The sequence below is a fragment of the Dromiciops gliroides genome, chromosome 1 (genome assembly GCF_019393635.1).
Source record: "Dromiciops gliroides isolate mDroGli1 chromosome 1, mDroGli1.pri, whole genome shotgun sequence".
In the NCBI taxonomy this organism is placed as follows: domain Eukaryota; kingdom Metazoa; phylum Chordata; class Mammalia; order Microbiotheria; family Microbiotheriidae; genus Dromiciops; species Dromiciops gliroides.
The window spans coordinates 458,234,599-458,246,787 of NC_057861.1; the positions used below are offsets into that span (position 1 = coordinate 458,234,599).

Genomic DNA, 12,189 nt, shown 5'->3' on the forward strand with positions numbered 1-12,189 from the left:
GATAAAAATTATACAGCCCCGAAGCATGACTGTGAATCAATTAGGAACTGGAAAAAAAAGGAATCTGAAATAGTAATAAGCATTAGACATTTATAAAAATCCTCAAATATATTATTGCCTTAGGAATTCATTGTTATGCATCTGGATGTTAATTCGATGAGCTATAGTCTCAAACCAGCCTAATAACCATTCCCAGGGGAATTCAAAGACTCAAAAAGCACACACATTTTTACAATCACATGACAATATATATTTTGCTCACTATTATGTGATAAAATTATACTTAAATGTCATTTCTTTAATTTACAGCAATGGTTCTGAGAGTTAAAAATAAAACAGTAATTGCAAGAACTTAGAGAACATAATGAAGATAGTTTATCCACAGTTTCCCCCACAGAATTTGTATACAAACAAACCCAAAAGCAAGTGAAGAAGTGGGCTGGTGAAAAAGAATCTTAAACACATTTTCAAACAAACAGATCAATCAATGGCTTATAAATAAACCAGCTTTTCCCTTGAATAGAAAACCAAAAATGAAAAGGGAGAGTGGGATTTCACAATTATTGCACTATAAAATCTCCTATTACTTAATACTTCTTTCTCTTGCTATGAGTAAAATTAAGACATGTTTGCAAAAATGGAGAGACGCTCAGACACAGGAGACGAACATGCATATATCTTTCTTATTTGAGATCTTGGGTTAGAAGTTAAAGTCAATTTATAATTTAAGTAACTGATCCTACTTCCTTCCCAATGACAACTTTTAAAATATTTGAGCATGTACATATACATATATGATATATATATATGTTTGTCTACATAAACACCCATATGTGTAATATATGTGTACATTTATATAGTTTGACAATATTTGATTTTCTTAAATTCCACCCTATCACAAGAAATATTAAAACAACTTCGTTTTATTAAACTAGAAACCTTATAAAATACTAATACTTTAACTTAAAAATGACTTCTGTTTCAGAATTCAAAATAAGAATGTTTTGATTACTTCTGCACAAAAAGAAAAAAAAAGATGTTTTTGAGGCACCGAATAAAGCAAGCACAATACATTCAAGACTGTCAGAATATAATGATATAAAGAAAAAAAATGAGGTTCTTACCTTACTGTAAGGAAATGGTAAACTGCATGTACTTTTCAACTTACAGCTATCTAGCATAGTGGAAGAGAAATGAGCAAAACATATTTTGCTGCAATGAGAGAGAAACACTTCCAAACTTAGCCTTCCTCTTTGTCTACTAACAAGTGCGTCTGTTCCTTTCCAACTGATCAAGCAACAGCCCCTTCACAGATAGCACTTGCTGCTCTGAACTGCAGCTCAGAATGAAAGTAAGAGGAAAGCGTGATGTTTGAATCCCTTGGCTCCACGGATTCACAGGATATGACTCAACTCTTCAAACCAGCAAGGGCAGAATTTTCTCTTTCTAAACTGCTAATATAGATTACATACTAGGCAAATTATTTGTCTTATGGTGGTTATAAACTAAATCATGACATTTTTACCTATCAAGACAAACACATTTTTTTTAAAGTCTCTTCCCCACAGCTCACAGCACAAATGTGCAAATGAGAATCACACCACCACACAGGTCTGTCTGCCTGCTCACTGGAGACTACATATTTAATGTTTCTACCCCACACAATGTCAATTCACCAACATGACTAAGAGAGAAACCTAAAAAAGAAGTAAATTGAAGACACTAAACTTTCATGTCAGTGAATAAGATTATAAAAGAATAGGGCTTAAAAGAATAAAAAGTGGCAGAGATCGTTCACTGACTGAAAAATGTTAACAGATCTTGGTCGTTTCTTGTTTTTCCCTACAGCAATCCTGTTCTACCTTGTCATCATCTCATGATGGTGACTGGCTGGCTGGTTGTGCCCACCTCTCCACTTAGAACTCTTTCTACTTTGTGAACATTTCTAAAGGAACCTGATTAATGACATGACGAGTGGTAGATGTGACATTTTCAATGCTTTTTTTTACCTTAACACCGAAACTATTTTAAGCTTGATCACATATTGAAAGCAGTATTGTTACATTAAGACACATGGAGCTAAATGTTCATGTAGTTAGGCAGCTAGAGGGGAATGTACAACATTAACCCAGTACAGCAGTATAAGGGTACAAGAGGCTCAAGGAAATCATGGCAATAATATCAATCATAGGACAAAAATCCTGCAAATGAGAAGGAAATACTTGTGTCCAGTTTAGCACAAAATGGAAGGTATACATTCTAAATAAGGCTATTTGACCTTGAGGGCACTAAATCATTCTGAAAATATTTTATAGTATCTTGTTGATATAGAAAAGCCATTTTCCAAGGGAATTAGTCACACTCAATTAGTAATGTTTCTTACTTCCAAAACAGATCATAAACATTTAAATATGTTACAATGCTTGTGCAGTTATTATGTTTTTAATTTCAATTCCTATTGAAATTAAGTTTTTGATGACTAATATGGAAATGTTTTACATGATTGCACGTATATAACATATCAAATTGTCCATCATCTTAGAGAGGGGAGGAGGAAAGGAAGAGAGGAAAAAATTTGGAAATCAAAATTTCATTAAAAATGAATGTTAAAAAAAGCAATAGAACATATTTTAAAAAGCAATAGAAAAATGAATGTTAATCTTTAGCACAAAACTGAGGGGTGAGAGGAATGCACTGGGGGAGGGGGAAGGAGAGAGGAAGAATGGGGTAAAATCCCACATGAAAGAAACAGGAAAGGGCTTATAGAGTGGGGGGAGGGAGAGATGGAGGAGGAGCAGGGCAGTAAATGAACTTTACAATCATCAGAACAGGCTCAAAGATCTTAATCTCATCAGAATTGGCTCTAGGAAGAAATAACATACACACTCAATTGAATGGAGTAATCTATCCAACCTTGCAGGAAAATAGAAGGGGAAGGGGATAAAATAGGAGGGGCAAAAGAAAGAGGAAGATTGGGGGAGGAGGCAGTCAGAAGAAAATCCCTTTTGAGGAGGGGTAGGGTGAAAGAAGATAGATAATAGATTAAATATCATGGGGAAGTGAATAGGATGGAGGGAAACAGTTAACAATAGTAATTGTGAAAAAGAGAAAAGGAGAAAAAATTGTACAAAAAATATTTATAGCAATTCTTTGTGGTGGCTAAGAATTGGAAATCAAGGGAATGTCCATCAATTGGGGAATGGCTGAAGAAACTGTGGTATATGATTGTAGCGGAATGGTATTGTGCTATAGGAAATGACAAACAGGATGATACCAGAAAAACCTGGAAAGACTCATATGAACTGATATATAGTGAAGTGAGCAGAACTGAGAGGACATTGTGCATAGTGACAGCAGTATTGTTCAATGAGCAGTTGTGAATGACTTGACTACTCTCAGCAATGCAATAATCCAAGACAATTCCAAAGGACTAATGATGAAACATACTATCAACTGCCAGAGAAAGAACTGATATTGATTGAACACAGACTAAAAAAAAGAGTACTTGTGGATTGTACATATATAACCTATATTAGATTGGTTGCTGTCTTGTGGAGGGGGGAGGAAAGGGAGGGAGGGAGAAAAATTTGGAAATTTAAATCTTATGAAAATGAATGTTTAAAAATACCTTTACATGTAACTGGAAAAAATAAAGTATTGTGATAAAAAAAAAAGAATGTTAAGGGGGCAGCTAGGTGGCACAGTGGATAAAGCACCAGCCCTGGATTCAAGAGAACCTAAATTCAAATCTGGCCTTAGACACTTGACACTTATTAGCTGTGTGACCTTGGGCAAGTCACTTAACTCTCATTGTACCATGCCCAAAAAAATGTCAAAAGGTGGCTTTATATGTAATTGGAAAAAACAAAATATTAAAAAAGAAATTATGTGAAAATGAGAAAAACTCAATGAGTAAAACATATGGTTTCAGATCATCATCCATGGGAGACAATGATTTTTTTTGTCAATTTGCTCTTTGAGGCTAGGATCAATCCATCAACAAACATATTTTAAGCATCTACTAGGTGCCAGGCACTGGAGATACTATGACTTAAGAAATAGGTACAGCTCTCACAGAGCTTACACCCTAATAGGGGAGCCTAGGATACATAATAGAGTATATGAAAAATAAGTATATTCAAAATAACTATCAGGATTTTCTTTTTTCTGGGAGGGGTTGCAGCAATCAAATGCATCAGAAAAGTATCTAGGAGATGATATTAATCTGGGCTTTGAAGGGAACTTCTTATTCACAGAGAATGAGGTGAGGCTAGAGTACACTACAAACATGATGGAAGAGGAAAAGATGCTGTTTAACTTGAGGTCTGTGCCTATAATAACATATATACGCCTATATGAATCAACATATTTATACAAAAATGAAATATTATTTTTTTCTGTCATTCTTACTAAAAAATTTAAGATGAGGATATAGATGTTTATCAAATGAAAATATGGCAGATGAAGTCTTTAAAAAGTCACAGATAAGTCTCTTGTGATGGCACAGACCTGAGAACACTACTACTGGGGGAAGGCTAAGGTTGGTTGGTTAAGTTCTCAGCTATAGAAGGGTTAAAGCTGACTGAGGTACATGCTAAATCCGTCGACAATACAGAGAATCCCCCAATGCCCCATATAGTAAGGGGTACCATACTACCTAATGACCAGTGACTGGTTGCTGCATTTCCAGCCTGGGCAAGTTAGGGGCACCCAATTGATAAAGGAAGAATAAATCAATGTCATGGAAAAGGGCAATTTCTGAATATCAAAATTAGAGATTAAGACAACCCTAGGAAATTTCTTCCAACTTGAAGATTTTATGAATTTATTGTATTTCAAGTAACAGGTTTTTTAAAAGATTTAACATAAAAGTCATCTAAATTTACAATTCATTTCAACAAGGCACTGAGGAAATAAATGAAATGGGCACTGCCCTAGAGAACGCATTTTGCTCTGTGGGACAAACCATAAGTGTGTATATAAATAAATACACAGTAATTGGAAAAGGTGAAGGGATTACTATAGAAAGAGATCAGGATTTGTACTAGAAATACTAGCTACACCAATAAGACAAGAAAAAGAAATTGAAGGAATAAAAATAAGCAATAAAGATACAAAACTATCATTCTTTGCAGACAATATCACAGTATAGAGAACCCTAGAGAATCAACTAAAAAAAAGATGAAACAATAACTTTAGCAAAGTTTCAGGATAAAAAAATAAACTCAATAGATCTTCAGGATTTCTATACATTACCCAAAAAACACAGGAGAAAGAGATAGACAGAGAAATTCCATTTAAAATAACTGCAGACATTCTAAAATACAAGGGAACCTACATGCCAATATGAAAGGGACCCTATAAACACAATTACCAAACATTTTTCATGCAAATAAAAACAGATCTAAATAACAAATGTATATAGGTAGGGCAAACCAATATAACAAAAATGATAATTCTACTTAAATTAATTTACTTATTCAGTGCCATACCAAACTACCAAAGAATTATTTCATATAGTTAGAAAAAATAACAAAATTCATCTGGAAGAATAAAAGGTCAAGAATACCAAGGGAATTAATAAAAAAATGTGAAGGAAGATGGCATAGCAGTATCAGATTTCAAACTATATTACAAAGCAGTAATCAGCAAACAGTCTGATTCTGGCTAAGAAATAGAGTGGTAGTGAAGTGAGTAGAACCAGGAGAACATTGTGCACAGTGGCTGTGATATTGTTTGATGAAGAACTGTGAATGACTTAACTATTCTCAGCAGTACTATGATCCAAAACAATCCCAAAAGACTAATGATTGAGCATACTATCCACCTCCAAAGAAAGAACTGATATTGATTGAACACAGACAGAAGAATGATATTTTTCATTTTCTTTCTTTCATTTTTTTCTTTTATTCAAGTCTTCTTATACAAAATGAGTAATATGGTAATGTTTTACATAATTGCACATGTATAACTGATATCTGAATGCTTATTGGCTCAGGGAGGGGGAAAGGGAGGGAAGAAAGGAGGGATAGAATTTGGAACTCAAAACTTTAAAAATGTTTACTAAAAAAATAACTCTGAGATAGCACCTCATGTCTATCAGACTAGCTAAGATGACAGAAAAGGAAGGGATGTGAAAAACAGATAAACTAATGCTCTGTTGGTGGAGTTATGAACTGGTCCAATCATTCTAGAGAATAATTTGAAACTGTCCAAAGGGCTATAAAACTGTGTATACCCTTTGACCCAGCAATATCATTACAAGGACTATATCCCAATGAGATCAAAGAAACAGGAAAAGGACCTATACATACAAAAATGTAGCAGCTTTTATTGTAATTTCAAAGAATTAGAAATTAAGAGGATGCTCATAAATGGGGAGTGGCTAAATAGGGTATGGTAAATGATTGTGATGAACTACTAGACTACTTTTGTATTATAAAAAATAATTAGCATGATGGTTTCAGAAAAACCTGGGAAGACTAATATGACCTAATGCAAAGTGAAGGGAATAGATCCAGGAGAACATTATACATGATTAACACAATATTGTAATGATGATCAGCTGAAAAATTTGGCTACTCTGATCAGTCTAATGATCTAAGACAATTCCAAAGGACCTATGATAAAGAATGCTGTCTACCTCCCGAGAGGGAAGTGATGAAATCTGAGAGCAGATTGAAGCATAGTGTTTTTTCCTACTTCTTTATGTTTCTAGCTTTTTATTTTTCCCCCAGCATGGATAATATGGAAGTGTGTTATACTATGGAATTGTGTTTTGCATGACTTCACATGTATAATTGATATAATATTGCTTGCCTTCTCAATGGTTGGGGGGAGAGACAGGAGGGAGTGAATTTAGAACTAAACATTTTTTAATGAATGTTTAAAACTAACAAGGAAAGAAAAGAAGAAAGAAAGGAAAGAAGGAAGAAAAGAAAGGAAGGAAGGCAGGAAGTAATAAAAGAAAGGAAGGAAGGAAGGAAAGAAAAAAGAGAGAGAAAAGGGGAGGGAGAGAGGGAGAGGAAGGAAGAAAGGAGGGAGTGAAGGAGGAAGGAAAGTCTTAAAAGATCCATGTTAAAACCTTTAAAGTGAGATCTCTATTAGATATACAAATACTCCTCAATCTAGTTTTATAAGTCCATATTTTGACATATCAGAATCATTTAAAGTGAAGTATACTTGTAGCCTTGTTTCTTCCTTCCTTGCCAGTTTGAATCATGAAGCAAAAGTAATCATTAAAAGTAATCTGGGGGGGGGGGGGGCAGCTAGGTGGCGCGGTGGATAAAGCACCGGCCCTCGATTCAGGAGTACCTGAGTTCAAATCCGGCCTCAGACACTTGACACTTACTAGCTGTGTGACCCCGGGCAAGTCACTTAACCCCCATTGCCCCGCAAAAAAAAAAAAGTTAAAAAAAAAAAGTAATCTGGGGGGTGGCTAGGTGGCACAGTGGATAAAGCACTGGCCCTGGATTCAGGAGTACCTGAGTTCAAATCCGGCCTCAGACACTTGAGACTTACTAGCTGTATGACCCTAGGCAAGTCACTTAACCTCCATTGCCCCACCAAAAAATAAAAGTAATTTGAATCATGAAGCAAAAGTAACAGTTGGAAAAATAAGCACTATGGAAATCTGTAATGTGTCTCTTTAAAATTGGCATTGTAGAAGATGGCAGAAGAAAGGCAGTAAATGCTCAGACTTCCTGACACAATTACTTCAAAAAACCCCCTCCAAACACAGCGAGAAAACAACTACTGGAGCAGCAGAACCCACAAAAAGATGGCTGAGATTATTTTCCAACCAAAGACACCTTGGAAGTTTGGCAGAAGAGAGAACTGTCCTGGAAGGGGAGTCCAGTCCTGTGATGCTGCCAACACAGATACAGCCCCAGGCAGGCTGCTCTGGAGAACCTTATCCCCAGCCTCTGAATCAGCTGCAGTGCAGGCATCTTCTGGAACTAAGCTCATTGTCTGGTGAGAGGGCTAAACAGCAGGCAGAGGGGCAGTCTATGGGGGTATATACAGGCGCTAAAGGGGGGGGGGGATTTGGATGTCCTACCCCAGCTGCGAACCAGGAAGAAAACTTGAGCAGTGGAAGCCCAGGTGGGGGAGGGGTGCAGGCTTGTCAGAGTTAGCAATCATGGCACATACAGTTTTTTTTGCCCGCTTGATTGGAAAGTTGGCCTGGGGTTATCTACTGACAAGAGAAAGGGCCAGGCCAGTGAAGAAACTGCCACTCATCAAATCATAACAACTGGGAGCCCCTTAAGCTTGGGACATTATATCCTGGAAGTAGGACCCTACACTAAAAAGAAGTTAAAAGTCAAGTGAAAGACAGGCAGGATGAGTAGGCAGAGAAAATGGCAAACCATAGAAAGCTTCTTGAGTGACAGGGAAGATCAAGGTGCACCCTCAGAAGAGGATAGCAACATCAGGGCCCCTACATCTAAAGCTTCCAAGAAAAATATAAATTGGTCTCAGGCCACAGAGGCACTCAAAAAGGACTTTGAAGATAAAGTCAGTGAGGTAGAGGAAAAAATGGAAAGAGAAATGAGGGTGATGCAGGAAAGATATGAGAAAAAAGTCAACAGCTTGAAAGGCCAAATGGAAAAGCTCTCTGACAAAAATAATTGCCTAAGAATTAGGATTGAACAAATGGAAGCTAGTGACTTTATGAGAAATCAAGACGCAATAAAGCAAATCCAAATGAATGAAAAAAATAGAGGGCAATGTGAAATCTCTTCTTGGAAAGAAACTGCTGACCTAGAAAATAGATCTAGGAGAGATAATTTGAAAATTATTGGACTACCTGAAAACCATGATCAAGGAAAGAGATTAGACATCATCTTCCAGGAAATTGTCAGAGAAAATTGTCCTGATATTCTAGAAGCAGAAGGCAAAATAGAAATTGAAAGAATCCACCAATCACCTCCTGAAAGAGATCCCCAAAGGAAAACTCCCAGGAATATTATCACCAAATTCTAGAGCTCCCCGGTCAAGGAAAAAATATTACAAGCAGTCAGAAAGAAGCAATTTAAATACTTTGGAGCCACAGTAAGGATAGCACAAGATCTAGGAGTTTCTACATTAAAAGATCAGAGGTCATGGAATATGATATTCCAGAGGATAAAGGAATTGGGTTTACAACCCAAAATCACCTATCCAGCAAAACTTTGTATAATCTTTCAGGGGAAAAAATGGGACTTCAATGAAAAAGAGGACTTTCAGGTATTCATGATGTAAAGACCTGAACTGAATAGAAAATTTGACTTTCAAATATAAGACCCTAGAGAAGCATAAAAAGATAAACAGGAAAAAAAATCATGAGAGATGTTAAAAGGTTAAACTGTTTACATTCCTACATGAGAAGATGATAAGTCTAAATCATAAGAGCCTTCTGAGTTTTAGGGAAGATAATAGGAAGAAATTTAGACAGAGGGCACAGGTGGAAAATGATTATGAAGGGATGATACCTGTAAAGCATTTATTTTTTCTTTCTCTTTTTTTGGGGGGGAAGGGGGAGGTCTGCAGTCAGGGTTAATGAGTATCTTGCTTCTGGGGCCCGGGGTCTAGGGTGGGTGCATTGCCCACTGTGTCACCTAATTGCCCATGATGGCATCTTTGGGGTAAAATTGAGTGGGGAGAGGAATACACTGGGGGAAACTATAGGGGAGTGGCAGAACGGGGTGAAATCTCACATGAAAGAAACAGGAAAGGGCTAATGGAGTGGGGGGAAAGATGGGGGAGGTGTGGGGAAGTAAAGGACTCTTATACACATCAGAATTAGATCAAAGACCTTAATCTCATCAGAATTGACTCAAGGATGGAATAACATAAAAACCCAATTGCAGGGGCAGCTAGGTGGCGCAGTGGATAAAGCACCGGCCCTGAATTCAGGAGTACCTGAGTTCAAATCCGGCCTCAGACACTTAACACTTACTAGCTGTGTGACCCTGGGCAAGTCACTTAACCCCAATTGCCTCACTAAAAAAAAAAAAAAATTGCATAATCTATCTAACCCTGCAGGATAGTAGGAGGGGAAGGGGATAAGGGGGGAAGGGTGAAAGAAGGGAGGGCAGAGTAGGGGAGGGGGCAGTCAGAAGCCAAACACTTTCAAGTAGGAATAGGGTGAAAGAAAGTAGAAAATAGAGTAAATATCATGGAAAGGGAATAGGATGGAGGGAAACGGTTATGATGATTGACTATAATGGCAAAATGTATGGTACCTACTCAGCTGGGCTATTGTGAAGAAAATTCTTTGTCAAGTTTAAAGGACTATATAAAAGGTATGATGAACAGGATGCTATCAGAAAACCCTAGAAAGACCAACATGAACTGAAGCAGAGTGAAATATACTGTATAAAAAATAACCGCAATAGTGTAAGATGATCTGCTGTGAAGGACATGGTTATTTTCAGAAATGCAATGATCCAATATAACTCTGAAGGACTTACGGAATTTGCTATCCATCTACAGAAAAAGAACTCATGGTATCTGAAAACAGATTGAAGCATAACTTTTTTTGATAGTTCCTTAATCTGAAATCTTGTTTTTGTCTGTTTTCTTTCACAACCTGGCTAATGTGGATTTGTTTTGCATGACTACTCATGTATAACTTATACTGAATTGCTTGAGTTCTTGGGGGTGGGGGTGGGGAGGGAGGGAGGAAGAGAAGTTGGAACACAATGTTTTAAAAACTTGATGTCAAAATTTGCTTTTACATGTAATTTGGAAAATAAAATTCTAAACAGAATAAATTGGCATTGTAACCTTAAAACTTAGTATGCATTTATTTATTTGGGGGCTTTTCATATGTCCCATGATTGATAAGATATATTAGATCTATTTAGCCATCAATTAGCCAAACTGCAATAAACAGAATCTTAGCATATGAACTAAAATATTATTACAGTGTAAGTAAATTAGCCTGCTACCAACTCCCTAGGAACTAGAATAGTTTCACTACATCTCTGATGTCCCACAGTCTGAACTAGGCCTAGCAAATATTTTCCTAATTAGCTGAAGAATAGAACCTATCAATAGCATAGTTCCCTGAAAATTGTTAGGTATACTTACAAAGAGAATATTTCTATGAATTCACAGAATCAGAATTTTCAAGCTGAATGGGACTTTATCAATCATTTAATTTTTTTTTAATTTACCTTTTGGTGAGGCAATTGGGGTTAAGTGACTTGCCCAGGGCCACACAGCTAGTATGTATCAAGTGTCTGAGGCCGGATTTGAACTCAGGTCCTCCTGAATCCAGGGCTGGTGCTTTATCCACTGTGCCACCTAGCTGCCCCTGAACATTCCATTTTACAGGAAAGAAAATTGAGGCCCAGATGTCAAATAACTTTCCCAACCTCACACTGTTTATTTGTACAAGATCCAGGGTCAGAACTCATCTCCTTACAATTATCCTAATGTTCTTTGCATTGAATGACTTGTAAGCCACTTATCTACTCTATACTTAATTTTCTCATCTATAAAAAGAGGGGGGCTGAATATACTACTTGGGTGACAATGGGAACATTATACAACCCTTTTGGTTCTTAGTTCTTCATCTGTAAAATGAGAGGGTTGGACAAAATGACCTCTAAGGTCCTTGCCATTTTTAAAACACTATGGTTTATATGAGCTGTACTAACATAAAAGAGCTTAATCTTAAGTTCTCCGTAAAACTTAGAGCAAAAGACCCTTTGTGAGAAAAATGAGGCAAAAAATTATGTTTAGCCTGATGATAGAATTTTTATTTATAGAACACTTAAAACCTTCTGACCCCATAAGCTTCCCTCCTCTCATTTTCCTTTTACTACAAAATTTCCAGAAAGGCTAGTCTCAACCAACAGATTCTGCTTTCTCACCTCACTCCTCAAATCTTCAGCAATCTCCTGGAAATCTTTAGTCACCTCCCCATTGCCAAATTCAGGGCTCCTCTCTGATTCTTCTTCCTAGATGATGCAGTGGATAGAGCTCTGGGTATGGAGTTGGCAAGACCTGAGGTCAAATCTTGTCTCAGAAACTTACTAGCTGTGTGATCCTGGGAAATTTCTGTAAATGATCCCAGACTTAGTTTCCTCAACTATAACATGGATAAAATCACGGCACCTGTGACATAGGGTTATTGTGAGGTTCAAATGAGAGATAATAAATGTTAAACATTTAACAAACCTTAAAGTGTTGTGTAGA

General features: G+C 36.8%; 1 protein-coding gene across 6 annotated transcripts in view; it reads right to left on the reverse strand.

Annotated features, from left to right (window-relative positions):
* The window catches only part of MCTP1 (multiple C2 and transmembrane domain containing 1), a 793,635-nt gene that overhangs the window by 541,069 nt on the left and 240,377 nt on the right, over positions 1–12,189 (reverse strand). Inside the window, exon 1 of one of the 6 annotated variants that reach the window (XM_044001070.1) lies at positions 1,125–1,542. The exons of the other annotated variants lie outside the window; for them this stretch is intronic. Within the exon in view, the coding sequence (XP_043857005.1) occupies positions 1,125–1,181 (57 nt within the window). The 5' untranslated portion in view covers positions 1,182–1,542. Of the gene's footprint in view, positions 1–1,124; positions 1,543–12,189 lie in introns of those variants that run through there. 6 annotated transcript variants of the gene reach the window in all.